This window comes from Rhamphochromis longiceps, linkage group LG4 (assembly GCF_057381845.1).
Source record: "Rhamphochromis longiceps isolate RC_006_pf linkage group LG4, R_longiceps_female_GT1.1, whole genome shotgun sequence".
Lineage (NCBI taxonomy): Eukaryota > Metazoa > Chordata > Actinopteri > Cichliformes > Cichlidae > Rhamphochromis > Rhamphochromis longiceps.
The window spans coordinates 17,848,941-17,876,419 of record NC_140560.1 but is presented as its reverse complement, the minus strand read 5'-3'; the positions used below and the strand labels follow the sequence as shown (position 1 = coordinate 17,876,419).

The 27,479-nt window shown below is 41.6% G+C and overlaps 1 protein-coding gene and 1 long non-coding RNA gene across 5 annotated transcripts in view; both read right to left on the bottom strand.

Moving 5' to 3' along the window:
* Positions 1-27,479, bottom strand: part of LOC146671371 (uncharacterized) — a 394,396-nt gene that overhangs the window by 334,389 nt on the left and 32,528 nt on the right. The gene's annotated exons all lie outside the window — the stretch shown is intronic.
* LOC146671374 (uncharacterized) lies at positions 20,994-26,644 on the bottom strand. Of its 4 annotated transcripts, none has more exons than XM_085403577.1 (17): positions 26,618-26,644; positions 26,111-26,189; positions 25,795-25,912; positions 25,618-25,686; positions 25,091-25,465; positions 24,863-24,964; positions 24,412-24,644; positions 24,136-24,314; positions 23,947-24,040; positions 23,200-23,556; positions 22,987-23,104; positions 22,821-22,912; positions 22,605-22,719; positions 22,133-22,234; positions 21,764-21,931; positions 21,483-21,638; positions 20,994-21,248 (listed from the first exon to the last, which is right to left on the bottom strand). In XM_085403577.1, the coding sequence occupies exons 2-17, from the start codon at positions 26,180-26,182 to the stop codon at positions 21,034-21,036; spliced, it is 2,565 nt and encodes an 854-aa protein (XP_085259703.1). In that variant the 5' UTR covers positions 26,183-26,189; positions 26,618-26,644; the 3' UTR covers positions 20,994-21,033. The 4 variants fall into 4 exon arrangements, with proteins under 4 accessions (XP_085259703.1, XP_085259705.1, XP_085259707.1 ...); XM_085403579.1 differs by lacking the exon at positions 26,618-26,644 and adding an exon at positions 26,357-26,420; XM_085403581.1 differs by lacking the exon at positions 26,618-26,644 and having other exon boundaries at positions 25,618-25,679; positions 26,111-26,132.

Genomic DNA, 27,479 nt, shown 5'->3' with positions numbered 1-27,479 from the left:
CGTGTATTCTTATAATTGTTACCTTTTTCTTTCACCCTTGGCTTTTTGTGTTCATGTTCTGTTGTATACTTCATCTGTTCTATGTTGTATACTCATTGTTTGTTAAATAAAGTTTTTAAAAAAAGACACGCTTTGTTTAGACCCCCAAAATCCTTTCCACGCCCACCCCCGTGACATCACGCTCCAAAGCCCTGTTACGTCACAGAACGTGGTGATGTCATAGTGACAGTCCTTTCATCCTTTGATGTTCAAGTCTATAAATAGAGGACAGCTGTCAAAGGGAATTCATTAAGCTATCGTTTTGTTGGAGTGATACAGCACATAAAAAAGCAGAAATGAGTTCGAAAGCTAACAAAGACAGAAATGTTAATTTCTCGAAAACAATGGTTAAAAAAAGTGAAAAAGAAAAAGAAACATATGCCAGACAGTTCGAGCAAAGACTGCAGCCAATGATCGACGAGGTTGAAAAGCTCAAAACTGAGCTTGACTACTTCAAAAACCTGCATACAGTCAATAAGAAACGGATCGAGGATCTAACAAAAGAAAACAATGAACTTTTGCAGAATAATAAGCTGCTGGGTTCGGTCTTGGATGACAGGACAAACATCGCAGACAGGTTGGACTCGATAAAAGATGACCACGAAGCTCTGGTAAAGTTCCGCGCAGAGACGGAGAAAACTCTGGCTGAGCTTAAAGAAAAACACGAGGACGAAGTCCAAGTCCTGCAAGGACTGCTGGAAACAGAGAAAGAAAAGGTGGCACGTCAGCAATTTCACAACAGCCAAGTTGTTGAATTATTATTGAAACGCCACAAAGAGGAAAAAAATAAGATGCAGCAGTTTTACCAGGAAAATACTAAAAAACTGGAAAACAAAGCAAATGCTGCAGACAGGAAGTTAGAAGAGGTGATCAACATGTATGACTCCAAAATAGAAAAGCTGCAGACGGCAGTAAAAAATAGTAGAGGTGTGACCGTCAATGCGGTTAAGGAACGCGAGGAAGAACGTCAATCCTCGCAGTGTTGGATTGACGGTGTTTTGTCGCGTAATACACAGTTACAAGACGAAAATGAATTTATGGTTAAAAACATGAAAGAATTAACAGAGGAGAAAGGTCAAATGGGCAAAGTGATAGACGACCAAAAGGCCCAGAATATGGCGATCAAGCAGAAATGCCAGAGTAATATTAGAGCTCTGGCCTTGGAAAAGAAAATGAAGGCTATGCTTGAAGACGAAGTTGATTCTTTGAAAAAGAAAATTGAAGACGTCAAAAAGGCCCTAAGCACAGAGCAGGAAAACCACAGAAAGACAGCAGTGGACCGGCACAAAGTAAAAGCGGCACACAATCAGGCACTGGCTGAAAAGGTGGCGCTGGAAGAGAAACTGCGCTCCACAAAAAAGCAACGGGAAAGATTTATATCCAAAGTGAATTGGCTGGAGAAGAAAGAGCGCTACTTCCAAGAGGAATTGTGCCAGTGCGTTTTGTCCTTTGAAAAGGCATTTCCACATGCAGGTCACTTGAGAGGAAAAGAAAAGGTGGAATTTAGGGATATGTTCCACAACGTGAAAAAGAAATACGTAGACGGAGTGGAAGGCACCCCCTTTGTTGGAACAACGAAGGAGTTTCTTGAAAAACAGCTGAACTGTCTACGTATCAGATGCAAGGATCTAGATGCAGCTTTACTAGATAAAACACGGGAGCTGGAATCATTTAAAAAGCAGTACAATGACATGGTAAAGTCTTCCGAGTACGCTTTATTCCGACAAAGAGAGGAGCTCATTGGACCAGTGAACCAGATTATCCAAAAGGCTGCCAATGAAGAAAAAGAGATAGGTCATCTAAAATCTAGAGTGAAAGACGCTCAACTCCAGCTTAAATTAGAAAAACAGAAAGGACAAAAGCTGGCATCGTTGGACCATAGAAGCATGATGGGGAGATGTTCTGAGGAGACTCCGTCTCAGATTAATCCTCGTCCACTTCCAGGGAAAACTACATTTATTCAGGTACGTCCAAGACACCCTGGCAGAAGTGCAGGTATGGCTTCCCCAGTGAATCCTCCTGTAGAGTCTCCATCAACACCACCTTTCCTCAATTCTGATGATGGATTACCACCAGTTGATTGTTAAAAATTAACTGCTAAAATAGGCCATTAGAAGTATACTTCATCTTGTCTCCCTATATCATGGGTGGGCATTCTCAGTCCACGAGGGCCGGTGTCCCTGCAGGTTTTAGATCTCACCTTGGCTCAACACACCTGAATCACATGATTAGTTCGTTACCAGGCCTCTGGAGAACTTCAGGACATGTTGAGGAGCTAATTTAGCCGTTTAAATCAGCTGTGTTGGTTCGAGGACACATCTAAAACCTGCAGGGACACCGGCCCTCGTGGACTGAGATTGCCCACCCACCCCCAACCGGTCGCAGCAGATGGCCGCCCCTTCTTGAGCCTGGTTCTGCCGGAGGTTTCTTCCTAAAGGGAGTTTTTCCTCCCCACTGTCGCCCAGTGCTTGCTCAAAGGGGATCATTGGATTGTTGGGGTTTTCTGGCTTTTACTGTAGTGTTTTTACCTTACAGTATAAAGCAGCTTGAGGAGACTGGTTTTTTGCCATGATGCAATATAGTATTAAATATGACTACATTTTAAAAACATCTATTATAGCATCAAAGTAAAACAAAAAAACTAAATGAAATGAATCAAAATGTCTAATCTGGCAAAACAAGAAAAGAAAAAAGGTTTCACCTTTAAATAAAAATCCAAATCACAAACACATTCTGATTTTTGTTGTGTGTGTTTTTTTGTGTATGTTGTCACGTATAAAATCTTTGCACTCTGTCTCGGTGTCTGCCCGGCCGGCTCCGCAAGGCTACATATGTTTATTGTGTTGCTGCTTTCTTCCACTCGTCATTCTGCCTGGGCGGAGCTCAGGCCCACGCACCTGTCTGCAATTACGCTGCAACGTGTCCTGTCTGTATGGAGACTGAGAGCTGCCAGAGTAATAATGTAGATACAGGCCTCTTTCTCCTTCTGCTGCTGTTCATGCTTTTATTCCATTGATGTTGCTATCATTTGTAAATATATTTATTTGCTCTTATTTTATCAATTTACTGTCGTTCATGTATTTAATCTTCTTTGTATTTAAATATGATTTTTTTTAAGTAATGCCGCGAGATGGACAGTTAAATAAAGGTTTCATTGAATTAAAAAAAAGATTTAAAGATGACTGGTGGCGGAAGCAGAGCACAGACTGTCTGTGAGAATCTATCGCCATCGTGTGGTGCAGAGATATATTGCCATTGAATTTAGACAACGAAAGCTTGGCTCACAGAGCAGCTGCAACACGAACAAAAAACATTAAATAGCAACATGATATATTATATTATATTATATTATATTATATTATATTATATTATATTATATTATATTATATTATATTTATAGCTGTCGAAATTAACGCGTTAATTGCGATAATTAAATTTTGGAATTAATTACGTTAGAATATTTAACTATTTAGCGCAACACGCAGATAAGTCGCTCCCATAATTCCACTTGATTTGTTTACCGCGCCACTGAAAATGGAGAAGCAGGAAGCGGATGGCCTTCTGGATGGGGAATTTAAATACAAGAAGAACATAGATGGGACAATAAACAAACGCGTTGTAATTTGCACTCACTGTAGTAAAGAGTTTCAATTTCACCGTTCAAATTCGACCTTAAAATACCACCTTAATGCCAAACACGCGTTTGTCGGGGCAGCAGCTTCACCCGGCCTGCGTCAGACCACTCTTAGTGAACGCAGGCCACTCGGTAAGTCTTCTTTGGACAAACTGACCGACAATATAGCCAAATGGATAGCAAAGGACTGCAGACCGCTAAGCATTGTGGAGGACAAGGGCTTTGCGGATGTTTTAAAGGTTGCATCTCAGGACGCGTCCTACAAGCCCCCAGCGAGAAGCACAATAACAATTCGAATCCACGAACTGTATGAAACGGAGAAAAAGAAAAAAGAAGAGGCTTTAGTTCACACAGAATGCGTGGCTCTGACAGGAGACCACTGGACATCATTGAGTAATGACAATTACCTGGGAGTTACTGCGCATTTAATCACTGAAGCCTGGGGTCTGACATCCTTTGCGCTGACTATAATGAAAACGGAAGAGCGGCACTTTTCGGAGGCTTGTGCAGAGCAGTTCCAGACTGTTGCTCGCAGGTGGAGAATTGAGGAGAAGGTGACAACAGTAGGCACGGACAGTGCGCGCAATATGATCGCCGCGGCTCGCATCATGCCATTCAATCACATGCCGTGTACCGCGCACATTCTACAGAGATGCATCACAGTGAGTCTCGCAGACAGTGGCTTTGTCACTGCGCTGGCCAAATGCCGCAAAATTGTTGGCCATTTTAAGCACAGCCCAGCAAACACAGCAGAGCTGAACGCAGACCAGGTGTCACTGGGGCGCAAGCAGGAGCCGTTGGCCCAGGACGTGCCTACGCGCTGGAACTCCACGCTGGAGATGGTGAAGCGCTTGATCCGCAGCCAAACTGCAGTAACCGCGACTCTGGATAAACAAAAGCATAAACTTGTCCTCCTGACGCCTTCAGAGTGGGACAAACTCCAGAGACTGGAGACACTTCTAGAGCCCTGCAGGTGAGCCTGTCATTGTGACCATAATTGTAGGTTTAGATTAAATGTATCAAACATACATCTTAAATCAGTTTTGTTATTATGAAAATGTCTTATTTAAAAAATAAATGAAATCAAATATTTTATTAATATTACCTAGTATTAAAAAGCTTTTTTTAATTTGCTGTCTTATCTCTCTCTCTCTGTGTGTGTGTGTGTGTGTGTGTGTGTGTGTGTGTGTGTGTGTGTGTGTGTGTGTGTGTGTGTGTGTGTGTGTGTGTGTATTCCACTGCAGATATGTGACTGAACTGCTGGGAGGAGAGGCCTACGTCTCCTGCTCTGTAGTTCTACCAGCCTTCTGCCACCTGCGCCGTGTCATGGAAGTAACTGATGAGGACCCTGCATATGTGGTGAGGTTTAAAGAGAAGTTTAAGGAAGACCTTGCTTCCCGCCAGGAACATACCAACTATGCATGGCTCCAGATCGCAACTGCACTGGACCCACGTTTTAAAGACCTACGCAGTGTGCCCAAGACTGACAGAGAAGCAGTGTGGACCACACTGGCAGGCATGCTGCATGAAGACTCTCCTAGAAGATCACACACTGCAGAAGAAGGTCCAGCCAAGAAGACTGCAACCCCCCCACTGTGCTTTGCCCTGATATCTGCAGTGTGAGGTTGGATCGCTCATTCTCATCCTCACACTGATGCCACTTATTTCGGTCTTTGTTTGACATAAAAGGGCATATTTGTCACTTTATTGCAACTATATTTGCACTCTTGAGCTCCTTCATTCACTGACTGATCATAAAGTTATTACTTGCGTTATGTATTCATCCGTTTGAACATAATTAATGAAGCCACATGTAATCACTAAAATTTGTATTTTGGGTACAATAAGAGAGTTTCAGATGGAATGCTGTTTTGTTTTGTTTAAATTTCACCAACTTGCTGATGCCCACGGTTGTGAGTGCGGCTTCTTGCTGTACATGGGTGGATGGTTGTAAATCACATCACAGATGCCAAAAACCTCTCAAACCAAGCCCCCTTGCCGGTGATGCTGTGCGCAACCTCGTGACGGAGTCAAGCATATTCAAAACACCCCCTCACCTCCCGTGTCAAACTCAAATGTCAGCCTATTTCATGTGTCACTTTTGGAGCAGTTGCCATCCCGACGAGCCATGGAGAAGTTCGTGTTTGTGTTATTTTACTTATTTGGTGTTCTGGTGTGTTTGGGCACCGGTCAGCACCATCGTGTTGAGCACGTGTTGGACCGTGGACACACCGGATTCAGTGGGAGAATAACGGTCAGGTGTACAGTTTACTGAGCACTGGGACTCAGTATCGTTTACCAGCACAGACACGGAGACGCGCTCAGCTTCTATTGAGAGCAAACAACCAAGTGAACCCTCCGGCTGCGTCCAGTAGACGAGACACACCGTCTGGGCCGGGAGCTTTCCGAGCATTCAGACTCTTAAACTGCTTCCTCGCATCTGCTTCATGAATATGGAGGGTTGTGGTGGGAGGAGGTGGTGTGAAATCCTCTTTTGTGTGGGGTGAGGAGGGGGGTGTTGTAAAAGTCCCCAAGAGCAATGATGAGAGAGTCCGGGAATGTCCGCTCCATGTGCAGTATCTGCTCCGCGAGTGCGCACTGAGCTGCCTGCGCATCCGCATCTGGCGGGATGTAAACAGCGGCCAAGATGAATGAAGCAAACTCCCGCGGAGAATAAAACGGTTTGCAGTGAATAAAAAGGTATTCCAGAGAGGAAGAGCAGTGCTGAGCAATCACTGTTACATCTGTGCACCAGCCACTATTAATGTAGAAGCAGACACGTCCACCTGTGGTCTTACCAGAGAGAGAGGCCTGCCGGTCCGCGCGCAGCAGATGAAAGCCCTCCAGCTTGAGCGCGCTGTCCGGGATGTCCTCACAGAGCCACGACTCCGTAAAACACAAGACACAGGAGGAGGCAACGTCTCTGTTCATGCTTCTCATCAGGGCCAGCTCGTCCATCTCATTCCTGAGTGAGCGTACGTCGGAAAGGAAGATCCCAGGAAGAGCAGTTCGCAGTCTGCGTCTCCTCAGACGCACGAGTGCGCCGGCTCGCTTTCCTCGCTTTCGGCGTCTCACTTTCCTGATCAGAGTCTGCAGTAAATCTGCCGCAGATGCGACAAATATTGGAAGTAAATCCACAGGTGTTGTAGTCCTGTAGTTAAGAAGCTCTTCTCTAGTGTAAGAATATCCAGAGGAGTGCCCAGACACAGAAGTTATGCACAAAAACAAAACAGAAGTAACGCACTGAAGCACCGGGGCATCCATACGCGGCGGCGCCATCTTGGAACAAGGGACTTGTCTTTGAAAGGTAGAGTGTTAATTACTAAAGCTGAAGGGATATCCCGATGAACATATGCTGCTCTCTCCTTACATCTGGATAAGAAAAGTAGTAAAGATATTGACCGTATGCTCTTTAATTTTATATGGAAAAACCGTACGCACTATATTAGAAAAACTGTTGTGATGAATAAGTACGAATCAGGTGGGCTTAACGTCTTAGACTTTTCTACTTTAAATAACACTTTCAAAATTAATTGGGCCAAACATTTTCTTAAAACCCTACCTCTATCTGGAACTTTATACCATACCACATTTTCTCTCGTTTTGGTGGCTTTACTTTTATTTGAAATTGTAATTACAATGTTGAGAAAGTCCCTGTAAAGCTTTCATCCTTCCATAAGCAGGTCCTCTTAGCGTGGACCCTCATTTATAAACACAACTTCTCACCTCACAAATACCTTATCTGGAACAACAGAGATATTTTATAGAAAAATAAATCACTTTTCCTGGAAACTTGGCTCCAAAATGGGATCCTATTGGTGGCTCAGCTGGTTAGTAAAGAGGGACAACTACTTACTTACAACGACTTTATTGCACTATATAATTTTCCAATCAGTGTTCCAGATATCAAGCGGAAGACAGTCTGGATGGTCCCCCATAAATATTTGATTGTAAATAAGGTGAAAGAAGTCTCTTTTAAAATTCGACATACATGTTATCCAGCCAGTCACTACATGGTCAAATTTAAAAGGGACATAAATACTAATTGTACTTTCTGTGGGGATCATCCAGAAACGGTGACACATCTTTTTTGGTACTGTTCTTTTACACAGAGATTCTGGAAGGAATTTAGCAGCTTTGTTATTGTCCATATTTTAAGGGAGTTTTCTTTACGATGGGAAAATGTTTTATTCTGTTTCTTTAAGTTCCCCAAGAAGTATGAGAAATGTTTTTTATGATAAATTTCTTAATACTTTTAGCTAAATTTTTTATCCATAAATGTAAGTTTACTAACAAAACACCTTATTTCTGTCATTATTTTAAGGATGTGCACATGCACATACAATCAATATCAGACTGCACCAACAAAAAGGCTCTCACAACAATATATGTATGTGAATTTTTGCGTGTATTCTTATAATTGTTACCTTTTTCTTTCACCCTTGGCTTTTTGTGTTCATGTTCTGTTGTATACTTCATCTGTTCGTATGTTGTATACTCATTGTTTGTTAAATAAAGTTTTTAAAAAGAGACACGCTTTGTTTAGACCCCCAAAATCCTTTCCACGCCCACCCCCGTGACATCACGCTCCAAAGCCCTGTTACGTCACAGAACGTGGTGATGTCATAGTGACAGTCCTTTCATCCTTTGATGTTCAAGTCTATAAATAGAGGACAGCTGTCAAAGGGAATTCATTAAGCTATCGTTTTGTTGGAGTGATACAGCACATAAAAAAGCAGAAATGAGTTCGAAAGCTAACAAAGACAGAAATGTTAATTTCTCGAAAACAATGGTTAAAAAAAGTGAAAAAGAAAAAGAAACATATGCCAGACAGTTCGAGCAAAGACTGCAGCCAATGATCGACGAGGTTGAAAAGCTCAAAACTGAGCTTGACTACTTCAAAAACCTGCATACAGTCAATAAGAAACGGATCGAGGATCTAACAAAAGAAAACAATGAACTTTTGCAGAATAATAAGCTGCTGGGTTCGGTCTTGGATGACAGGACAAACATCGCAGACAGGTTGGACTCGATAAAAGATGACCACGAAGCTCTGGTAAAGTTCCGCGCAGAGACGGAGAAAACTCTGGCTGAGCTTAAAGAAAAACACGAGGACGAAGTCCAAGTCCTGCAAGGACTGCTGGAAACAGAGAAAGAAAAGGTGGCACGTCAGCAATTTCACAACAGCCAAGTTGTTGAATTATTATTGAAACGCCACAAAGAGGAAAAAAATAAGATGCAGCAGTTTTACCAGGAAAATACTAAAAAACTGGAAAACAAAGCAAATGCTGCAGACAGGAAGTTAGAAGAGGTGATCAACATGTATGACTCCAAAATAGAAAAGCTGCAGACGGCAGTAAAAAATAGTAGAGGTGTGACCGTCAATGCGGTTAAGGAACGCGAGGAAGAACGTCAATCCTCGCAGTGTTGGATTGACGGTGTTTTGTCGCGTAATACACAGTTACAAGACGAAAATGAATTTATGGTTAAAAACATGAAAGAATTAACAGAGGAGAAAGGTCAAATGGGCAAAGTGATAGACGACCAAAAGGCCCAGAATATGGCGATCAAGCAGAAATGCCAGAGTAATATTAGAGCTCTGGCCTTGGAAAAGAAAATGAAGGCTATGCTTGAAGACGAAGTTGATTCTTTGAAAAAGAAAATTGAAGACGTCAAAAAGGCCCTAAGCACAGAGCAGGAAAACCACAGAAAGACAGCAGTGGACCGGCACAAAGTAAAAGCGGCACACAATCAGGCACTGGCTGAAAAGGTGGCGCTGGAAGAGAAACTGCGCTCCACAAAAAAGCAACGGGAAAGATTTATATCCAAAGTGAATTGGCTGGAGAAGAAAGAGCGCTACTTCCAAGAGGAATTGTGCCAGTGCGTTTTGTCCTTTGAAAAGGCATTTCCACATGCAGGTCACTTGAGAGGAAAAGAAAAGGTGGAATTTAGGGATATGTTCCACAACGTGAAAAAGAAATACGTAGACGGAGTGGAAGGCACCCCCTTTGTTGGAACAACGAAGGAGTTTCTTGAAAAACAGCTGAACTGTCTACGTATCAGATGCAAGGATCTAGATGCAGCTTTACTAGATAAAACACGGGAGCTGGAATCATTTAAAAAGCAGTACAATGACATGGTAAAGTCTTCCGAGTACGCTTTATTCCGACAAAGAGAGGAGCTCATTGGACCAGTGAACCAGATTATCCAAAAGGCTGGCAATGAAGAAAAAGAGATAGGTCATCTAAAATCTAGAGTGAAAGACGCTCAACTCCAGCTTAAATTAGAAAAACAGAAAGGACAAAAGCTGGCATCGTTGGACCATAGAAGCATGATGGGGAGATGTTCTGAGGAGACTCCGTCTCAGATTAATCCTCGTCCACTTCCAGGGAAAACTACATTTATTCAGGTACGTCCAAGACACCCTGGCAGAAGTGCAGGTATGGCTTCCCCAGTGAATCCTCCTGTAGAGTCTCCATCAACACCACCTTTCCTCAATTCTGATGATGGATTACCACCAGTTGATTGTTAAAAATTAACTGCTAAAATAGGCCATTAGAAGTATACTTCATCTTGTCTCCCTATATCATGGGTGGGCATTCTCAGTCCACGAGGGCCGGTGTCCCTGCAGGTTTTAGATCTCACCTTGGCTCAACACACCTGAATCACATGATTAGTTCGTTACCAGGCCTCTGGAGAACTTCAGGACATGTTGAGGAGCTAATTTAGCCGTTTAAATCAGCTGTGTTGGTTCGAGGACACATCTAAAACCTGCAGGGACACCGGCCCTCGTGGACTGAGATTGCCCACCCACCCCCAACCGGTCGCAGCAGATGGCCGCCCCTTCTTGAGCCTGGTTCTGCCGGAGGTTTCTTCCTAAAGGGAGTTTTTCCTCCCCACTGTCGCCCAGTGCTTGCTCAAAGGGGATCATTGGATTGTTGGGGTTTTCTGGCTTTTACTGTAGTGTTTTTACCTTACAGTATAAAGCAGCTTGAGGAGACTGTTTTTTTGCCATGATGCAATATAGTATTAAATATGACTACATTTTAAAAACATCTATTATAGCATCAAAGTAAAACAAAAAAACTAAATGAAATGAATCAAAATGTCTAATCTGGCAAAACAAGAAAAGAAAAAAGGTTTCACCTTTAAATAAAAATCCAAATCACAAACACATTCTGATTTTTGTTGTGTGTGTTTTTTTGTGTATGTTGTCACGTATAAAATCTTTGCACTCTGTCTCGGTGTCTGCCCGGCCGGCTCCGCAAGGCTACATATGTTTATTGTGTTGCTGCTTTCTTCCACTCGTCATTCTGCCTGGGCGGAGCTCAGGCCCACGCACCTGTCTGCAATTACGCTGCAACGTGTCCTGTCTGTATGGAGACTGAGAGCTGCCAGAGTAATAATGTAGATACAGGCCTCTTTCTCCTTCTGCTGCTGTTCATGCTTTTATTCCATTGATGTTGCTATCATTTGTAAATATATTTATTTGCTCTTATTTTATCAATTTACTGTCGTTCATGTATTTAATCTTCTTTGTATTTAAATATGATTTTTTTTAAGTAATGCCGCGAGATGGACAGTTAAATAAAGGTTTCATTGAATTAAAAAAAAGATTTAAAGATGACTGGTGGCGGAAGCAGAGCACAGACTGTCTGTGAGAATCTATCGCCATCGTGTGGTGCAGAGATATATTGCCATTGAATTTAGACAACGAAAGCTTGGCTCACAGAGCAGCTGCAACACGAACAAAAAACATTAAATAGCAACATGATATATTATATTATATTATATTATATTATATTATATTATATTATATTATATTTATAGCTGTCGAAATTAACGCGTTAATTGCGATAATTAAATTTTGGAATTAATTACGTTAGAATATTTAACTATTTAGCGCAACACGCAGATAAGTCGCTCCCATAATTCCACTTGATTTGTTTACCGCGCCACTGAAAATGGAGAAGCAGGAAGCGGATGGCCTTCTGGATGGGGAATTTAAATACAAGAAGAACATAGATGGGACAATAAACAAACGCGTTGTAATTTGCACTCACTGTAGTAAAGAGTTTCAATTTCACCGTTCAAATTCGACCTTAAAATACCACCTTAATGCCAAACACGCGTTTGTCGGGGCAGCAGCTTCACCCGGCCTGCGTCAGACCACTCTTAGTGAACGCAGGCCACTCGGTAAGTCTTCTTTGGACAAACTGACCGACAATATAGCCAAATGGATAGCAAAGGACTGCAGACCGCTAAGCATTGTGGAGGACAAGGGCTTTGCGGATGTTTTAAAGGTTGCATCTCAGGACGCGTCCTACAAGCCCCCAGCGAGAAGCACAATAACAATTCGAATCCACGAACTGTATGAAACGGAGAAAAAGAAAAAAGAAGAGGCTTTAGTTCACACAGAATGCGTGGCTCTGACAGGAGACCACTGGACATCATTGAGTAATGACAATTACCTGGGAGTTACTGCGCATTTAATCACTGAAGCCTGGGGTCTGACATCCTTTGCGCTGACTATAATGAAAACGGAAGAGCGGCACTTTGCGGAGGCTTGTGCAGAGCAGTTCCAGACTGTTGCTCGCAGGTGGAGAATTGAGGAGAAGGTGACAACAGTAGGCACGGACAGTGCGCGCAATATGATCGCCGCGGCTCGCATCATGCCATTCAATCACATGCCGTGTACCGCGCACATTCTACAGAGATGCATCACAGTGAGTCTCGCAGACAGTGGCTTTGTCACTGCGCTGGCCAAATGCCGCAAAATTGTTGGCCATTTTAAGCACAGCCCAGCAAACACAGCAGAGCTGAACGCAGAGCAGGTGTCACTGGGGCGCAAGCAGGAGCCGTTGGCCCAGGACGTGCCTACGCGCTGGAACTCCACGCTGGAGATGGTGAAGCGCTTGATCCGCAACCAAACTGCAGTAACCGCGACTCTGGATAAACAAAAGCATAAACTTGTCCTCCTGACTCCTTCAGAGTGGGACAAACCAACCCGTTCTCACTCCCGACGCGTAAAATAATGACGATTTGTCACGTCCCTTAACTTCTCATGCTGACGCCTAAGGTACCCTTCCACGTTTTTATGTGACGCTGTGGGTTGTCAATTCATTCCAATATGAACCCGCTCGCGGCGATCAGAGACGCTTCGAGCAGAGGCTCCAGCCATCCATTTACTCCAATAATAACCCCGTCACGGCGAAACATGACGCCGTGAAGCACAATCTAACTGGAGAACCGGGGACCCTCTCCGCGAACGGGTTTTTCTCCCTAATGTAATGCTTTCTTTTAATGACATCGTTAACATTTCTCAACAAAAACACGAAAGTATCACTGATAATTCAACAATAAAATCGCTTCATGTTGTGGCCATCACACAGTGTTTTCCAAACTGATTCACGATCTGAAAGTGCGCAGATTTAACGTACATAATCCTTCGTTAGGTTTATTATTTTCATTTCACACGTAAAACACATTTATAGATTCATTCACCACTCCTGCTAGTTTTGGATGCGCTCGGCTCCAGCCAATCAGACCAATTTACGCAGACGCACTAATCCCGTAACTGCACACTACCCATAATCCTCAACCGCCGTCGCTATGGAAATGAAGATGACAACAGCTTGGTGCTACCCGTTATTCCTTTATTTACTCTAAAATAATAACCAGCGATAATACGAAATTAAACTGGCCCAGTGTTTAATTATGTAATTAAAAAATGCAAATTGTAGTATTTTATTTTTTACAAATTGCAATATTTATCTACAGCGCGCCTTTAGCGACACGTCAACAGATCTTAAGCAAGGCGATTGGATGGTTTTTACTGCAATGCATCTTGGGAGTCGTAGTAAATGTATCTTTCAACTCATGGTCCTGCAGCGAAGTTTTCGACTGGACACGAGGCAGATCCTAGCTAAGTAAGTTGTGATAAACTGTGGGTAATTTGCATGTTCACTGAAATATTAATTTCAGTGATATTAAACTGATATTAAACTTGAAATGTTTTCACAGAGCAGTCTGTGTACCAAGAGAACTACTTCTGCAAAAGTTTATTTAAATTTTTTAGTGATGTATTCTCATGTGTAAGACACTTGCTTGGCCACCCAGCTAATGTTAGTACTGCTCTATTTTAGCAATGTATCTTTTCTGTAATCAATTCAGGGTTTTTTTTTAACCCTATTCACGTAATTAACTCAATATTAATGACTTTAATCTCGTAATTGATTTTTTTTCTAAATATGGTGTAATACTGCCTCGTAATATAAGTTATTTCTTTGGTCATAAATTATTTTTGTAATCGTTTCACCAAAACAGACCTGAAATAATCCCTACATGTTCCATTTTCATTTGCAGAAATGACAAAGCCAAAAACCAAACCATGCCCTTCCTGTCAGGCCCCAAACACCTGCAACAGGAAGACATGCAGTGGATGCCTGGGCAGCCTGAACCTAAAGGAGGGATTGAAAAAAAAAACAAGAACAGTTTAAAAACAGTAACTGGGCTGCCTCTGTTAAAAAAAACAGAAATGCGAGCAGGGTGGTTAATTCAGCCCAGTTGTCAGTAAGTTTAAAAGTTCTGATCTAATAAGTGGTTGGTCTGGTAGACAATTCTTTATTAATCACAGTTGTCAATGTTTTCTTGTATATCATGAAGTAAGAAACTAACAAGACATGTATATACACATAAAATATTAATTTATAAAAGAGCATAAATAAAAAAGTTATTCACATCAGAATAACATCATCACACTAAAGACATCCAACTAGAAAAAACTTGTTAAAAACTATTTTTATTCAAGCTACTTCTGATTTTTAATTTAATCGGCTATTAACTGAGAGACAAAACATTTCAAGATGGATTTTATCATACATTTACAGGTTTGGTCACCATAAATACTTTTTAACTATCGACAACAATAAAACAACAAAGATGTGAAACTTAAAGGTTTGTTATACATCAATTTGCTTACATGAAAGACTGGCTGCATGTTTTTCTTTGTTGTTCTTGCAGGTTTCAAAGCTACATGCCCTGGGCTACCAACCAATTCTGTTTCTTGGACAGTTTGACCGTAAGGGCCGTATAGTAGGGGACGTGATCACTCAGATCGAACCAGCGGAAGGTGCTGCACGTGACATCCTCATGAAGATGAGGAAGCTTTATGAACACCTTCTGAGAAGTAAGATATGCTTTGTCCATTATCTGTAACCAGGTGTCCTTATCAGGTAGCCTATCCTAGCTGTCTTTGGGTGATACTCATGGTACACCCTAGATAAGAAGGCAGATCATCACGGGGTACATAGAGACAAACAAGATGGTGAGGATGAGGATAGTTAACAGTCACCAGCTATTCTGTTCTACTCTACTCTATTCTGTTCTATTCTATTATTCAGCCAAGGTTCAGACCAGTAACCTTCTTGCTGTGAGGTGACAGCTGCCCTACATGTCCTGTTGCTAACATGAAAATAGTGTTATATCTGCCTTATTACCTCCCCATGTGTCGGTCACATCACCAAAGCTAGCCATACTGAACCTCTGGTGTTACCCACCTGAACAATTTTGTATGTGTGTGTGTATAGTATGGTCTTTCACACTCATGTATATACAAATGTAATTTTAAAAATCTTCACAAAAACCAGACCTGATAATTCTCTTCGAGACTTTCTAGTATAACAAATGTTATATAATGTTACCAATATGAACACCAAGATTCTTAAATAACTTATATACTTCTTAAGAGGTTACCTGATTACCTCCCTGAGGTAGTTAGCATCACCATTGTACAAAACTCCTAAGTCACAGTACTAGCTTGAAGTGTCAAATGTTATTCACTACAAAGTCAGGAAAGTAGTGTCATCAGAGGAAAAAGTCATTATCTATCTGGATTTATAGTCACACTCATTAATTTTTTAATGTACAATGTAGAAAAGCACTACAGATGTCACACTACCCTAGAGGGCACTTGTACTGAATTATTTGGGTCAGTGAGTGTGCGAGATGACTTATTTGATGCCAATATTTACCAGTTGTATCTTTAGTAAAAACTTAACTGAAAACATGCAAATCACTACTTATTATGTGTTTATGTGTACTGTACATTTTTTCAACCCATTTTAATGAATGTTTAATATTTAAAATTTTTCAGAATTACAAGCTTCACCTCCTGCTAAAAGTTCTACACCAGCAGCTGGACCATCCTCTGCTGACAGTGTCGATGCTGGACCAGTCCCAGACCCAGAGGCTCTAAACGAGGAATTTATTCTTCATTTAGAGCCTGTACCAACATCTTCCCTCTGTCAGCCTCCTGCATCCTCCTCTTCATCTCTGCTTCCTCCTGCATCCTCCTCTCCATCTCTGCTTCCTCCTGCATCCTCCTCTCCATCTCTGCTTCCTCCTGCATATTCCTCTCTGTCTCTGCTTCCTCCTGCATCCTCCTCTCCATCTCTGCTTCCTCCTGCATCCTCCTCTCCATCTCTGCTTCCTCCTGCATCCTCCTCTCCATCTCTGCTTCCTCCTGCATCCTCCTCTTCATCTCTGCTTTCTCCTGCATCCTCCTCTCCATCTCTGCTTCATCCTGCATCCTCCTCTCCATCTCTGCTTCCTCCTGCATCCTCCTCTCCATCTCTGCTTCCTCCTGCATCCTCCTCTCCATCTCTGCTTCCTCCTGCATCCTCCTCTCCATCTCTGCTTCCTCCTGCATCCTCCTCTCCATCTCTGCTTCCTCCTGCATCCTCCTCTTCATCTCTGCTTTCTCCTGCATCCTCCTCTCCATCTCTGCTTCATCCTGCATCCTCCTCTCCATCTCTGCTTCCTCCTGCATCCTCCTCTCCATCTCTGCTTCCTCCTGCATCCTCCTCTCCATCTCTGCTTCCTCCTGCATCCTCCTCTTCATCTCTGCTTTCTCCTGCATCCTCCTCTCCATCTCCACATCCTGCATCTCCCTCAATTTCTACGGTGTACACCTCGGATGTCCCAAACAAAAAAAGGACAAGGAAAGGTTAGACGTTATGGTATTGTAAATGTACGAAACACATGACATGTTCGTTAAGTTTGTTAAGATTTCTTTTTCTTAATTTTTGCATTTTTTCCAGTTTTACAGAACTCATGTAAATATTTCATTTGTTATTTTTCAGAATGCCGAAAACACCGTACACAGAAGATTTTCAAATATGAAGAGATAGTAGACAGGAGAGTTGTAAATGTAAGTAATTTAGCCTGCTGTTGTGCAGATTTGTTTGCGTCTTTGGACTTCCCGGATTTGAACTGTGCCTGACTGAATATCCATAAGCTTTTGTATTTGATGAATCTACACTAATTCAGCCACTGAGTCAGGATTTCACTCCAAATAGGACATTAAATAAGAACAGACCACCTGATACGACCTGGTCATGCTGCCTTCCTGATGTTTACGTTCTTTAAAGTCCTCCTGACATCATGCTCAGAAGGAGTGATTGATGTGGAGGTGCTCCTTCCCATTCAGTAACATCTGCTTCAGTTAGTTTTGCTTGTGAGCCACAATGTAAGCAGTGTTGCTTTGCTGACATGCACTCGATGCTGGCAGTACAAGCATTGTAGTGGTTCTTATGTTTTTGTAAACTAATTGTATAATATATTGAGCCATTCAATAGTACACAAATGTTTATAAGCTCCTTTTTGTATGCAACTTGCATGTCTTTCTTAATTAATTGTTTGTTTATATCATGTTTTTCAGGAAAAAGAAGAAGTTAAAGTCAAGTGGAAGCCTTGCTCAACATGGTATGTAGTAACAACTTTGTTGGACGGGAACAGACATTCATATTGTTGATAAATAGTTATCAACTCAATTTGAATTCATGTATTTGGACTAAAGTAAATTGGGAGCTTTTAGCTATCGAGCTCCTCTTCTGTGAGGAGCTTGATAGCTGTCCACCTCCAAAGTCCATTATGAGTTTTGGAGGTGGACATGGTCAACACTTTTAAGAGTAGGCATAAGACTTTACTTCTTTATAGAGCTTATAGTTAGGGCTGGTTCAGCTCAGCCCTTAGTTATGCTGTAATAGGACCAGACTGCTGGGGGTTAGTGTCCCCCCCCTCTCTCTCTGTCTCTTTCAGGGTTATGCAGGCTCAGTATTGGTTGAAGATGCAGTCACGTCTCCTTTTACTGAAAACTCTCCCCCTCTCCCTCACCACCATCTGTAAACACACATGTCTCAGTAATGCAGTTCATGCATGTTACTAACTAAACTTCTTCCCTGGAGTTTCTGTGCTCTCTCATCCAGCAGGTTCCAATGGATCGTGGCTGCTGCTGTGGTCCTGCTTGACATCTACTACATATATTAATACTCTCTGACTTGATTTGATTAATTTATATTACAATGAAGGTGTATAAAGCATGACATGAATATAGAAGATATTTCATCCTAAAAAATTGTCATATGTCACAACCTAAATTGTCCTATTTTGTGTGTGGTTGTCGTTGTTGTTTGTTATGTTTTTCTCCTGACAGTGGCAAAGTGTGTGATGACACATGGGAACCTGCGCAGTTTTACACACAGTAAACCAGGCACCACAGGTCGCAGAGATCGCACAGTTCACAGCTTGCAGTTCAGCATAAAAGTTCAAAATAAAATATTTACTATACATTTCAACCAGTGTCAGTCTCTGTTTCACTCTCTAATTGTGGCTTAAGTACCTAACATATTCATGAATCTGATCGATCAATAATATCTTCCCTGCACTCGACATCTCATAGTTTTACATATCAGCCAACATTATTGTCTACATCCTCATAAATATAGAAGTGACTTGCTTATTATAACATATTACAAGGTAAAGTAATACTGCACTGCACGTATAGTAAGTAACACCTACTGTGTATGGGAGCCTAAAGCAAAGTTAACTGCACCAGTACCAGCTTCAGAACATATTGTATATTATATGTTTCTACCTTTTTGTGATATGTCATGTTTAGATGCAGTGACAATTGCACATTTGGAGTTGTGGTCATATGTGGTCTTTATATACAGGGTATTAAAAAAAATTGACATTTTTTGCTATTTTTCTTGTTTGTTTGCACAATATTATTGTGTACATATTACATATGTAACATTATTGTTAATATTATTATTAGATATCAAAGATACAATTTGATTGAGGGTTTTCCTGTCATAATTTCAATAAAATTGCAATTACACACGTAAACAATAGGATCAAAATAAACTTTTAAAAAGTCTGTTGATCAAATGCTGATTTTCAAAACATTCTAGAGGAAAACAGAGATAAAATAATCTGAACAGTAACAGTGATTGTGGATGATGATGATGGAGGCTTCAATGGATTATTCTGTTTCAATCAATAGGTTTGTATCTATGACAATAATTTGATAAGTTTAACAGGTTGGTTTAGGCCTGGCAATACAGCAAATATTCACAAACTTTTGTTTTTGAAGAATGTTTATCTTTTTTGGGATGAAGCTATCTGGCAAAATGAGACAACCCTTTTAACCTAATCTTTATGTCTTTTTTGTGGCTATGATACTGGATTTTGGTTTGATGCATATGCAGGTTACAGCTGGGGAATGGCAGTATGTTGTGGATTGATTTGGCATGTTCAACCACTGTTACACCAAACTCTCTCACTTATAACATGATAAAGGCCTCTTACTCAGTGTCATGGATTTTCTATACTTTTGGGGACACAGGGCCAAAGTCTGAGGCAATAAGTCAGATCAAAGAAGGCAATGATTCTAAAATGGGAGTTTACTTATGTCATTATATATATATCCAGGAATATGTGCCAGAGGATAGTTGTCATGAAATCAATATTAAATCAAAGTATTCCTTAATTACCACAGCTGACACGAGTTCTCCATAGCTGCCTGCTGTCTCAGGATCTGTCTCCAAAAAAGGACCAGGGAGTGCTAACATGTTATGTTCTAAACTGATGAAGAAAATGCACATTAAACATAGTATAAACTTACTGAGTGAAGTAATGTCAAGAGGATTCCTTTAGCTCCTATTGGGTTGGTTCCTTGATCAATGCAATACAGAATCATTAATCTGGTTTTATGTAATGTCCTCAAAACATGTCAAAATGAGGCTCACTAGTCTGTGTGGCCTCCACATGCCTGTATGACCTCCCTACAACACCTGGGCATGCTCCTGATGAAGTGGCAGATGCTCTCCTGATGGATCTCCTCCCAGACTCCAGGACTAAAGCATCTGCCCACTCCTGGACATTTTGTGGTGCAGTTGGTGGATGGAGCGAGACATAATGTCCCAGATGTCCTCAATTGGATTCAGTTCTGGGGAATGGGCGGGCCAGTCCACAGCATCAATGCCTTCGTCTTGCAGGAACTGCTGACACACTCCAGCCACATGAGGTCTAGGATTGTCTTGCATTAGGAGGAACCCGGGGCCAACCGCACCAGCATATGGTCTCACAAGGGGTCTGAGGATCTCATCTCAGTACCTAATGGCAGTCAGGCTACCTCTGCCGAACACATGGAGGGCTGTGCTGCTCCCCAAAGAAATGCCACCCCACACCAAAACTGACCCACTGCCAAACTCATGCTGGAGGATGTTGCAGGAAGCAGAAGGTTCTCCACGGCGTCTCCAGACTGTCACAAGTGCTCAGTGTGAACCTGCTTTCATCTGTGAGGAGCACAGGGCGCCAGTGGCAAAGTTGCCAATCTTTGTGTTGTCTGGCAAATGCCAAACATACGGCACTGTGTTGGGCTGTAAGCACAACCCCACCTGTGGACGTCGGGCCCTCATACCACCCTCATGGAGTCCATTTCTGACCGTTTGAGCGGACGTGCACATTTGTGGCCTGCTGGAGGTCATTTTGCACAGCTCTGGCCTTTCTTTCCTACCCCACAGTACCTTCCCTTACCATTTGTTTCCTACTCTTTTACTTCTTCTTTGATGACGGTTGTCTTTCTAGATAAGCAATTTCATTTGCTCTGGGGCGAGTCAATGGCTCGGGTGCATTCTGGGACTGTCAGTTCACCAGTGTGCTGGCATGCTTCTTAACAAACACACCACTACAGCAAACATCTCAGTTGTACTTGTTGATTTCTTCGACAAAACACTGAACAAAAAATTTACTTGTGAGTGTGCTGCCTGGTGCTTTTAAATTTTGTGATTATTTGAGCAGCCCAGAAAGCATCCCATAAATTAAATTATGTTATCGTATCTGAACATGTACACTAGTCATTAAATTAGATGGGAAAGAATGATTCAGGGTAAACAACTGCACCAAGGAAATTCCATTTTTCTTCTCAAAATGTAAAATGTCTGTTGAAAAATCACATTGAACAGAGATGTGATTAACTTTTTATTTTACCAAACATAACATCAATGATGACACAATCAGTCTTCATCAGAAGTGCTCAAATCACTCTCAGTGGCATCGTCTGGAATGTCCTCCTCCTCCTCCGAGTCCATTTCCAGGAGTGGTTGGTGGCTGAGGATTCTCTTGTACATGTCCTTTACTTTGAGCATTTCAGCTTTCAGTTCACTTTGTTTTTTTAAAACCAGGCTACAGAGTCCCTTCTGTGCATCCTCCGACATGCCAACAAAGGAGGCTGTAAAAAGAACAAAACAAATAAATATGAGAAAAGTAAAAAAAACAAACAACAAAAAAACATCACCTCATAAACACAATGAATTAGGATGCTGTAATTAAACATTTTTTTAAAAGGGAGAAGGCAGTGTTAGCTAGCAATCTAGATATAGGTAAAAGATCCAGTAAGACTTTAGCATCTGCTCTTATTTTCAATCGATTCATCAAAAAATTAATAAATAAATAAAGTGCTTACAGTCTGAGGAGATTGTCCCCAACACCACAGAACGCATTCGCAACACTGTCCAGTGATGCCGCATCTCCCTGCAAAGGATCATCTCCTCCTCTCTCAGGCGCCTCACAGCCATCACCTTCTCAAAGACCTTTCTCTTTGTCCGGAGGTCAGCAGCAGCTACAGTTTAACAACATCAGATGGGAAAACATAGCAGCATATTATGATTCAAGAACAAAACATTCAACTACTGCTCAGATACTGGGAGCTTGTTTAAAAAGGATATTTATAAATCAAGAGCTTACGTTCACTTGTGCTCTGCCAGGGCCAAATATCGGTCTGCATGAGGGCATCACTGGATACGATTTGCTTTGTTGGTTCAGCGAGCTTGTTGTAGTCGTCAACAGCAGCCGCCAAGCGTTTCTTCTCAACTAAGATGACCTTGCGAATTCTGTGTCGCCTCTTGTTGCTATCTGTAAATAATCATAAAAAATTCACACCTTCACATAATGTATATAGTTTCATTTTAATCTACACTCATCAATTTGTTTGCTAGAACAAATCACATCCAGCTTAAACAAACCTGGATCTGATTTGATTCTGTTTACAAAGTAGCTGTACAAGCTGTACAAACTGAGCATCAAACGGTCCGTTTCAAAGAAACTGGGACGTACCATTTTGTCTGTAAAGACTTTGTGTTCGCACTCTGATGATGACGACAAGCTCCTCTATTCGTGCCTGCAACGCTCCAAGGCTGCCATCAGTTTGATCACTTTCTAAGTGAGAGGAATATTAATCAGAATACAGGATGAGTAACAGTCACCAAACTACAGTGGACTCTGTAATCACTGACTTGATGACATTCATTATAAGACATCTGGAGCCTTCATGTGCTGCTATCTCATGATAATCATGAGATAACAAGTATGTTGGTGTTCAGGTTTATAAAACCAACTAGTACGACATCATTTCAACCCAGGTTCTATCCAATTTGATGAAACGCAACAACTCTGCCATAAATTTGCTTTTCCAAGGCTTATTTTTCATTGTTTGTTGACACTGTCAGAAAGATCTTAACTCTAAGTTCTTTAATGAGGCCATGGTGGGTCCTATTGTTAGACATGAGTGCATTATATTGAGACTCACCTTCAGCCCATTTCTGCACATCGGCCACCCATTGCTGCAGTGTGTCGTCATCCACACCCAGCTCATTTCTGGTCGCATTCAGGCTCTCCACTTGTTCTCTAAGGATCCTTATGATCTAAGAATGCATTCATAAATGTCATTCATATTGACATTAAAAGAGTACTGGTGTTTTCCCCCCATTACCACACACATTAAAATGGGTGTTGAAAAAATGACCTTTAGATATCGCTGGCTCAAAGTGCGGCCCAGTTGTTCCACTTTCCTTTTGTTCCACCCCAAAGCCAGGAGGGTCAGCATGTCTGTTCGCCCTGCATTTCAGTTAGTATACAAATTAGAATTAATGAGCAGGAGACTGAGTGGAATCTCAGACACGGACACACACCTGCTTTAGACATGTACTTCGTTGTGATGGCCGCCCTAGACAGGAAACTGTTTACTTGTTCCACCTCTTCTCCAACTGTTGAACCGGCCCCATCCTGAAACGCACCTCCCCATTTGATCTATAGAAAGGAGGTCACAATACATGACTGCTGAATTCATTCAACCTTATAACAAAATGTCTCAAACTAATCCAAAACTACAAGCTGCAGTATACCTCGCATTTCCAAGTGTGAGCCTTTGCATGCATGACGGAGAGAAAAGGACGCATTGACAAGAGGTTCCTCAGCTCAGGGCACTGCTGAGCCACCTTGGTTAAATAGGGGAAATATTTACAGGCCACATCGGAGCAAAGGAACGTAATATGTCCTGGGATGCTAGCTGCCAACTTCCTCTGGAGAAAAAGGGGGTAAGCAAAGATCTCCCCTCGAAACATGTTCAATGCAGCTAAGAGGACTCCGTGGCGACAAACAGCTATTTCCATGCCCTCCTCATCCAACTTCCCAGTGGACTTTTTGGACGACTCCTTTGCTGCAGTCCAAGATGAAGATCCGCACAACCCTTTCCCCGGGACCTATACACTCAAAGATTTTAACATAAAAGACATGACATGATTAAGCCCTATCAGGGACAAACTTTTTAAAACAAACGCATAACAATTAGCTGAATTAGCCTCGAGTCACACAAGACCTCAGATCTCCCCAGGACAGCACTGATAACACAAAATAAAAATCATGTTGTTTTTTTTAAATACACATGGTGACAAAATTAAGTAAACATTAAGATAAAATAAAGTAAATAGTATTACGACAACACCAAGAGAAAAATAAAAAAAATATCGACCCATCCATATATGTCTACACACACACACACACACACACACACACACGTATATGGTTACGGCATTAACGTCATTTTAACAAGATTAACGCTAACAGCACTAATATATATATGTGTATCTTACATGATTTGTGTGTCTCTGGATGTATTTCACAAACTCAGCAACTTCCTCATCTTTTTCAATGAAGACACCTTCAAAGTTCCCCTGCTCTGAAGTGCTGAACGAACACAGTGACAGTTGTTTGAAAAGAAACATTAAAATACATTTTTCTACAAATCCATATTTGACTTATGTACACAATGCATAACGTACCTTGCATTAGACTGAAAGCGATAAAGCTTGCGGTTTCCATCAACTGAGACGGCAAGCATGTCTGGAGTGCAGGCAGGGCAGCTAAAGCATGGCTCCTTGCACATCTTGTCCACCTCAAACTTTACAGCACTCCACTCCAAGAAACTTTTACTGAAGGCATCAGCTGATATTCGGCCATTCTTTTACATAGAGGACATACAACAGAATATTCAAGGACAGTCATCATAAACATTGATTTGCACAATTTCCTTAAACTTAGCAAATTTAGAAACTCACCCTTCCAAAATGGGCTGTTCGTTCATCCAGCATTTTGACAAATGCCTTAAGTGACATCCCTGGTGCAGCCTTCTTAATGTCATAGAAAGACTGAAAGACATCCATTGAAAACAGGGTGCAGAAATTTAAGGTGCCAGGCCAATATCCACTACCCAGGATGTCCTTAACTGAGGGGGACCACATTAGGCCACAGCTGGTGCAGCTCACCACTGGCAGTGCAAGGTTATAACGGCCTTTAGAAAGGATAAGGATAAATTCAGTCATGGCTCAAAGCATTCATTTTTTTCATGTTGTTTTCAAATCGGTCTGGTAAATCCAAATGACCTTTGACAGGTGCCCACATATACTGCGGGCCGAGGGTAATTAAAACCAAGATAGCAATGCACAATTTGCAATAAAACCTCCAAACACATCTATTGTGTATGTAGTGTGTGACAAAAGGGCAACTTACCATTTATGGTTACAAGAGCCACAATTGCGCCGGGTGAAACCTCAACGTTACCTGCTGGGCAGTCACACACATGGTCTGGCCTTTGCACAGGCAACAGCCGAACTAACATTAAAACACACAATATATATAAAAAGAATTAGAAATTAACTGATACACAATAAATATACAATAACAGCACCCACTCATACTCATACATAGCAAGAAATGCATAAGACTTAAAAACTGTACCTATTGGCTTGTGAAACTCTGATGAAGGCTGCAAAAACCCTCCTGTTACTGCCTCTCTGTTGTGCAGGACAAAGCGTGTGTGAACTGCAATATCACAGTCAGCACAAAGGAATGGAAGAGGCAGGCAGTCCAGACACCTCACAACTACTTGTTTGCCACACTGACACACACGGTGTGACTGTGGATCCAGAGTAGCTAACATATTGTCTATAAGACAAGGCCTGGCCTCTTTCCACTTTTGCGAGGACACCATATTTCTGATCGCCCAGTGAGTAGCAGCTGACTCAGACGACGTCTCACAAGTCATGGCTGCGTCCTCTTCTCCATCCTCCAACAACTGAAGGAGCTCCTGACGAAGCACCTCAGTTCCATACACTAACAGAAAAAAAATAAAGAAAGGAAGAAACTCTGAAAAACACTCTAGGCAGTATGTTTCTTAGGACTCCACAAAAGCCCTGCATAACTCAACTATAACAACAAATATAAAAGTAAACAGAAATCACAATATATACAAGAAGGTAAAGTACCTTTTGTTGGGTTGACACTGGCAACATAACTAGGTTCTTCACGTGGACATTGATGCTGCTCTCTGGACACTGGGGGGGGGGGGGGGGGGGGGGGGGGGAATGAAGAATATTTACTTACTGAAATTCTTTGGTGAAAACAAGTTGTGAGATAAAATCAATGGTTGTGTGAACACTGACCACGTGGCATGCAACTAGTACTTCGACTGGTTGATGGTCTTTGAGGAATAAAAGCTCCCTGTCTGTCACGTTTTTTCCAGCGCACTGGTCTTGGCTGAGGTTCACTCTGTGCATCATTCTACGCAATTAACAAGGAAAAAAGGGAACACCTAAAATACAGTCTATGATTAAAGCAAAGATTATCAAACATCTTAAGTTAACCAACTTAATTTGACATAAACTTTAAAAAAAATTCAAATAACATAACGTTTACTCCGTACAAAATATTAGACAAGCGTGTTCCCTCTTTAACAACTGTTTCCACTAAAAATGTTACCTGCATATCTTGAAGGAGTTCGTCAGCAGCCTGAAGCTCTTCCTCCAGCTCGGGATCCTCTGAATCACTCATTTTCAAGCTAAAGAGGAAAGAGATTTTTGCAGAACTCAGTGACATAAACACATAACTAACGCAATTCAAATGATTTTCAGTCTTGGCGCTCCGGTTAATGTTAGCAATTAACGTTAGCATCATCAGTTTGTAAAGAGCTAGCAGAACTCTTAGCGCAAAAACTGCTTTACGCACCATGTGAGGGTATTTTGCAGCACACAAGTCCTTTAACGTTTGTAATAGATTTAATCCATCATCGTTGGATTAAATGGCTAATGCTGCAGTAGACAGTGTAGTGTTACCTAGCAAGCATGCTGACGGTAGCTGTAGCCATTTTTAAATACATTACACCGTTTCCGAGATCAGTCACCTCTGTTTGTTTGAAGCGTTTATGAAAAAACAAGCTTTGAAACACACATCAAGGTATTACTTTAAATATATGTATTTTTTACATACCTGCATTAGAATCAATCAGTTCCGCCTTGAAGGAAAAAATGTCCATCCCGGTTTTCCCTCCAAGGCACGAGCGATAAGCAGAGTTCTGTCCTTTCCTTCTAAGATTCCTAATTATTTAAAGTAACACTCAGGTATGCCATTCAGCTGGGTTAGTTACGACGTCGGGAGCAGCTTGGGAGAACAAGGAAACACAGACTGCTTCAGGTTGTCTTCCCAAATCGACTCAAAGGTTTATTTAGTACATAACAGCTTATATAGAGAAAAAAAAGGTTCGTGTGTCAGCAAGTTCTCAGTTCAAACCGGTACAGACCAAATAAGGAAACGTCTTCCTGCCTTGTGAGCAAAGAAGTATCCTGTGTGTAGTTTATCAGTTCAGCTACAATTTATGATCATCCCAGCAAAATACACTCCTAGACATAGAATACAGAGTTCTTTCATTAGTGAATTCTGAAACAAACCACCTGGCCTTTAACGAGCCTTTTCCAGGAGATAAAGAAAAAGGGAGGATGGGAGTAAGGAAGTGGTCTCGTCTCTGTGGTGTTTTCGACCTTGGGGTACCAGCCTGTGAGTCTTACACATTAATTCTTGGGTCACAGAGAAAGAGAAAAACAACTAGTAGATGGGCCTTATTGAGTAACAGTTTTCCTGTATAAAACAATATCCTGTAAATGCTAACCGTGGTATCAAAATATCACAACAGTTCTCTCCTTTTATCATGAAATGATAACATAGTATAAAGACAGAATGTAATAACATAATATAAAGACAAATCATAACTGTAACTGGTCCTTCGAGCAAGCTTAATATCAAAAATTCTGAGAGCGTATACATGGTATCACACAACAGACAATAATCATCAAAA